The sequence below is a fragment of the Dama dama genome, chromosome X (assembly GCF_033118175.1).
Source record: "Dama dama isolate Ldn47 chromosome X, ASM3311817v1, whole genome shotgun sequence".
Taxonomy (NCBI): domain Eukaryota; kingdom Metazoa; phylum Chordata; class Mammalia; order Artiodactyla; family Cervidae; genus Dama; species Dama dama.
In genome coordinates this window covers 118,933,714-118,940,258 of record NC_083714.1, presented here as the reverse complement: position 1 = coordinate 118,940,258, position 6,545 = coordinate 118,933,714, and the positions used below count along the sequence as shown (strand labels likewise).

At 40.1% G+C, this 6,545-nt stretch overlaps 1 protein-coding gene across 1 annotated transcript; it reads left to right on the top strand.

Moving 5' to 3' along the window:
* Positions 1–2,351: 2,351 nt before the first annotated feature.
* On the top strand, positions 2,352–5,887 carry LOC133052500 (E3 ubiquitin-protein ligase RLIM-like). Its single transcript, XM_061137440.1, has 2 exons — positions 2,352–2,595; positions 4,251–5,887. The coding sequence occupies exons 1-2, from the start codon at positions 2,352–2,354 to the stop codon at positions 5,885–5,887; spliced, it is 1,881 nt and encodes a 626-aa protein (XP_060993423.1).
* The last annotated feature ends 658 nt before the right edge of the window (positions 5,888–6,545 follow it).

Sequence of the window (6,545 nt, the reverse complement as noted above, 5' to 3'; positions counted from 1 at the left end):
TCAATGTTCATCACAGCACTGTTTATAATAGCCAGGACATGGAAGCAACCTAGACGCCCATCAGCAGATGAATGGATAAGGAAGCTCTGGTATATATACACCATGGAATATTACTCAGCCATTAAAAAGAATTCATTTGAATCAGTTCTAATGAGATGGATGAAACTGGAGACCATTATACAGAGTGAAGTAAGCCAGAAAGATAAAGAACATTACAGCATTCTAACACATATATATGGAATTTAGAAAGATGGTAACGATAACCCTATATGCAAAACAGAAAAAGAGACACAGAATTACAGAACAGACTTTTGAACTCTGTGGGAGAAGGCAAAGGTGGGATGTTTCGAAAGAACAGCATGTATATTATCTATGGTGAAACAGATCACCAGCCCAGGTGGGATGCTTGAGACAAGTGCTCGGGCCTGGTGCACTGGGAAGACCCAGAGGAATCGGGTGGAGAGGGAGGTGGCAGGGGGGATCGGAATGGGGAATGTGTGTAACTCTATGGCTGATTCATATCAATGTATGACAAAACCCACTGAAATGTTGTGAACTAATTAGCCTCCAACTAATAAAAAAAATAAATAAATAAAAATAAATTAAAAAAAAATAAAATAAATGGAAAAAAAAGAAAAAGAAAAAAGCAGAGACATTACTTTGCCAGGAAAGGTCCGTCTGGTCAAAGCTAAGGTTTCTCCAGTGGTCATGTATGGATGTGAGAGTTGGACTGTGAAGAAAGCTGAGCACCGAAAAATTGATGCTTTTGAACTGTGGTATTGGAGAAGACTCTTGAGAGTCCCTTGGACTGCAAGGAGATCCAACCAGTCCATCTTAAAGGAGATCAGTCCTGGGTGTTCATTGGAAGGACTGATGCTGAAGCTAAAACCAGTACTTTGGCTACCTCATGCGAAGAATTGACGCATTGGAAAAGACCCTGATGCTGGGAGGGATTGGGGGCAGGAGGAGAAGGGGATGACAGAGGATGAGATGGCTGGATGGCATCACTGACTCGATAGGCATGAGTTTGAGTAGACTCCAGGAGTTGGTGATGGACAGGGAGGCCTGGTGTGCTGTGATTCATGGGGTCGCAAAGAGTTGGACATGACTGAGCGGCTGAACTGAGCTGAGATGGTGTTTGCCTCCCCTGGTCTGTATCACTTGGCAATACAAACTGCTCCAACAACTGACATATCTGTAGAGCTAGGACAATAACTGACCCAGTTTATGTTGGATGGATTAATTATTAAATAAGACAAATTAAATAATCTCAAATTCAGTAGCCAAATCTTGTCTTTACATGAATAATTTGAATGAAAAACTCTCAAACAAGTGTTAAGTGGGGCTTGCAGTATTAACGAGTCCAGAAATTCTTAGAGGTCTCCTTCAGGTAGCATAACAAATAAGCATTCGTTTATTTTCACCAGTAAATAAAGACATCCGGGTTGCACTAAGACACATGGGACAAAATCAGCAAAGTTGGTACTCATTACCATAGGCAAAATAAATATTACGTATCCATTTTTTAAAGTTCCTGTGATAGTCTGACTAGTTTTGTTTGCAAGAGACACAAGGACAAAAATGAAATCGAATGCTTTTGTGGAGATGAAATTCCCTGGATGAGCAGAAAAGCCTGCCCAAATTTTGGTGTTTTTTGATCTTTTGAAACAGGATTGAGGGGTCTTATAATCAAGATGAAGCCATTAAGAGCTAAAAGGGAGAGGACACATTGAAGAGAGTCAACTAAGACCCTGGTGAATTATCAAAAACTCTGAACTACTTTCTTAGTGAGAGTCTACGGTCTGAGCAATTCATGAGGAGAAAAGGCAGCGGTCCCGCGGCACCTGGAAAGGAGGAATGCTGCATTTAAGGAGACTGACTTGGCGTGGCATTTTGAAGCCGGTGTCATGTAAAATGTAGCGAATGAAAATGCCTTCTGAAAGCCTGAGAACAGGCTGCGGCGGGGCAGAGCTAGGGGGGAAGGGGAAGAGTTTAAGGATGGTGCTTGGTACATTATAAACCCTCAGAAATACTGGCTGCTTTTGAATGAAATGAAACCCAACCTGAATCCAGCCCCTACTCAGTTCCTTACGGAAGACAATGGTTGCCTAAGCAACGCCTAAGCAAGTTAGGATGTAGAGGCGGATGTCAACTGTTGCCTCACCAGAGAGTACAGAGCTGAGGTGCCATAGCGGAGTAGTGGAGCTGCGGGGAACTTAGGCTGACGGTCTGACCGAGTGTGTTCCGGTCACTCCCGGGTGGAAGCATGAACTAAATACAATTTGACTTAAGGTTTTAGCGTTTCAGCACTATGTCATGAAATTCACATAATTTTACACTTGTTCATCGAGATGGAAAGCTCAGATTCCGACGATGAAGAAGACAGAGTTTCGGTCCGACGCAGAGATCAGATAGACCGAAAAGCTCGAGAAGATGATTACTTCAGATTCGTAAGTGATCTGAGTGAAGAAGATTACATACTTATGAGGGACAACAATTTGCTCGGCCCCCTAGGTGAAAGTACAGAAGAAGAGTTGTTGCAGAGACTGCAATTAATGAAAGAAAACCTACGACAAAACTCAGATGAAAATCCAGGTATATTTCTCTTTGGAGGGAACAGGATGGGATGAAAAAGGAACTTCATAGTATTAGATAATCACTTCATAATAGTAAATAGTAAATTATAAAGAAGTGGCATAAGTTATTAGGTAAGGAACTTCTCATAAAAAAGAACTGACATTGACTTGGTTTGTGGTGAGAACGCCAGGGTAGGTTCTTTTTTTCCTGATTCACATTTGGGTTGTTTTAACTGGGAAACAGTGTGAGGTAGACTATTGGTTTTTGTTTGGTTTTTGGTTTTGTACCTCAATGGAACGTTCCTCCTATGTCCCGAATTATTTTCTCTATCTATGAAAGTGAAAGTCACTCCGTCCTGTCAGACTCTTTGAAACCCCATGGACTATAGAGTCCATGGAAATATCCAAGTCAAAATACTGGGATGGAGGGGATCTTCCCAACCCAGGGATGGAACCCAGGTCTCCCGTTTTCCAGGTGGATTCTTTATCAGTTGAGCCACAAGGGAAGCCCAAGAATACTGAAGTGGGTAGACTATCTCTTCTCCAGCAGATCTTCCCGACCCAGGAATCCAACTGGGGTCTCCTGCATTGCAGGCAGATTATTTACCAACTGAGTTATGAGGGAAGCCCTCTCTATCTATATAGATGTGTAAAAAAAATAGCAAAAAGAAATATTTTATATTCTAACCAAATAGTTCTCAACTGGGGACAGTTTTGCTCTCCCCCACTCTAGGGACATTTGACAATAGCTGGAGATATTTTTGGTTGTCACAGAGGGAGGCATGGGTGTTACTAGATCTAGTGGGCAGAGGCCAGGGATGCTGCCAAATATGACACAACGCACAGGGTAGCTCCCCAAAATTGAAAAGAATTGCCCAGTGCCAAAATGTAAATAGTTTTAAGGCTGAGAAACCCTGCTGGAACCTCAGATCTGGTGCCTTCTCTCCCAGTGTGAAGTAGAGGATTTTACTATCTAATGAAGAGGATACTATCACTTTGGTTCTTGAATATGGTCTTATATGTGCCATGCTAGGTTCAGTCTATTCATTTCATCTGACTTTCAGCTTAATGCCAATTAAAAACCTTGGTAATATTAAGAAGTATTCAAAATTCATATACTTTTAAACCTATAACCTTTGTTTATATTTGGGCAATAATCTTATATTGTAAAACAACTTAGACATTATCAAAAGCATATAAGAGCCTAGGAGTAGTGATGTTGGAGACTAATGAGAATTAGACAATAATATCAATTGAAGTAAAATACCAGCACTGTATGTTAACTGGTGTTTACCTTGTAGAATTGCTTTGGTGTTTTGACAGTGGACTGAAAAAAAAATGTCTCTTGACATGCCTCCCACAGTGGTATACAGGGCTGTGTATATGACGAAATATTGAAAAACAGACTTCCTTCAGATACCCTCTGAATTTATCTAGGATTAGTGTACTCTTTTTCAGATGAAATTGAAACTTCCCTGCCTTTACTTATAAATCTAGATAATATAGCTTTTAAAGTATCAACTCTGTAAATATGAAATCAGTTGAAAACATCTGAGTGTTTAAGTTCTCATTTTTGTTTGCTTTTTAAGCCAAGTTTCAGAGTGCTACTTTATGATGGTTCCAATTTTGGTAGTTCTTTTATGGCCCCTCCCCCCCCCCTTTTTTAATTAACAGAGAGACATGCTTCAGATGATACATCCAGTGATGACTCTGTACTAGACTGCCTTACTACTTCCGGACAAACTGAAAATGTGACAAGTGAGCAAAAAGAATGTCTGTCTTGGGGAGAAGACAGCCAAAGTAGCGCTAATAGTGATGAGCTCAGATTTGGCTTAGAAAGAAATCTTGACCCTGATGATGAAAACTCAAATCCAGAGGATGAATGTGTAGCATCTGCAAAACTTCCCAGGAGAGAAGATACGGAAGACAGCCAAAGACAAGTGGAAAATCCACAGTCTGAGCCACTATTTACAACACCATCTGCATCAGAACAAGATACAATGGAAACATTAATGGAAGTCCCACTGACTAGAAGTCAGAGAAGACTAAGAAGTAGGAGCCCAGTCTATCGGAGAACCAGAGCAAGGACTGACAGTTGGTCACCTCCACATTCACGGTGGGAATTTTTTCCAAGTATTAATGAAGATATACCATCTCAGACTTTTAAAGAACCTCTCATATGTGAGAATGAGACATTTTCTAGAACTGGGCATGAAGAAACATTGAGACAGCAAATGCCTGGACATGAGTTGCAAAATAGGGATCTTACTGAAACTTCTAAAACTAGGAATGCTGCTCATGAAGAATGTGATTCAGATACAACATGCAGTAGTGAATCTTGGGAAGTGATGGAAACAAATCTAACCACACCCTTCAATCTTGAAGTAGAACGAGTTCATTGTCCAGCATGTTCTCTGATAGACAGCAGAATTAGTAGAACTCAGTTAACATCTGACTCACTGAACATCACTACCACTTCAGAAAGTGAGGAAGAAGTACTTCAGCCTATGCTTTCATATTCTGATGAGGGCAATGAGAGTGCTTCTGTCAATACCATCAGAAATCCCGTTCATAGAATTTTAAATATAACAACTGTTTCATTTCCGAGTATATCATGGCAGACAATGATAGGATTTAGTTACTCAAGTAATCTTATGGACAGTGACAGTAATTTAGAGCATAGTGTCTCACCTCCAAGTGAAAACATAGAAAGGGCAGAATCACCAAATGAAAGACATGGACCCAGTGGTAGTGAGAGTCGACCTGGTTCTGCTTCAAATGCTAGATATAATCCTGATTTAAGTTTAATAGTGATCTCAGACTCAAGCCCCTATTCAATTTCTAGTTCTGCATCCAGTCCTATCTTAATTTCTAGCTCAAATGATGAAGATTCAGAAACTAGCTCTCTGATCTTGGTAGAGAATGAAGAAAGAATCTTATCAACAGGCTTATCAGAGACTGGGCAAGAACGTGGACGAATGACCCCAATAATACTTGATGACAGTGACTCTGGGTCCTCCATTAGCCTGGATGACTTTCTCTTATTAAATGAAGCAGACCCACACCAAACTACAGGCCTTACGACAACACAGATTGACAACTTGCCTTTAAGATATTTTGCAGAGAATGATTCACATGAAGTGTGTACCATTTGCATCACAGAATACACTGCAGGCAACATGCTACGCATCCTTCCATGTTCCCATGAATACCATTGTGCCTGCATCGATCGATGGCTGGAAGAACATTCAAGCTGCCCTATTTGTCGTGGGCCAGTTGTGGATCCACCTGAGGCAGATAATTATATGTGAGATCTGAATTCTCGGATATATAAAGTGTTATAATGATAAAAAAAAAAAAAAAAACCAGTCAGCTGCCTTATGTCCACTTTTAGAGTTATTTATGTTGAAGTATAACTATCTGAATCTATATGTAACAATTGGAACTGAATTACTTGTTCCTGAAGAAATTATTGGGCTTTCCCCAATTTCTGTTTCATAATAAAAGGAAATAATAAAAAGTCAAACAGTGTTATCCTATCTGACAATAAAAATGAGTTACACACCATAGCAGTGCATTGAATTTCAATAGAAATGTAGTATGTGCACTGGGTTGTGATATTCCTGATGCCATGACAAAAATGTTCTAATATGATATAATCAATCCAGATAGATCCTAGTAGTATCTTCTAGTCATATAAATCCCAGATATCTCTTGGCCGTGTTCAATCCTGGTTGTTCATGTAAAGAAACAAGAACACACTAAATAACTCAGAAGCAATTTAAGACTGCATTAGAGTCATTCACATAAAAAAGTCATGCTATATTCACAGAATGCCATAAAAAGCTTTGAAACCCTTCTCTTCCAGTTTATCCCTTATCCAGTTTATCTCTTCCATTTATCCCTTCTCCAGCAGTTTACCCCACCCTCCCCAATACTACCTTAACGTTTCTCCTATTCCCCACTACC

Excerpts from the sequence above, each read along its gene's own strand:
- LOC133052500 (XM_061137440.1), top strand. The coding sequence starts at position 2,352 with ATGGAAAGCTCAGATTCCGACGATGAAGAAGACAGAGTTTCGGTCCGA. Across the intron at positions 2,596-4,250 it reads AAACTCAGATGAAAATCCAG|AGAGACATGCTTCAGATGAT; the intron begins GTATATTTCTCT and ends TTTAATTAACAG.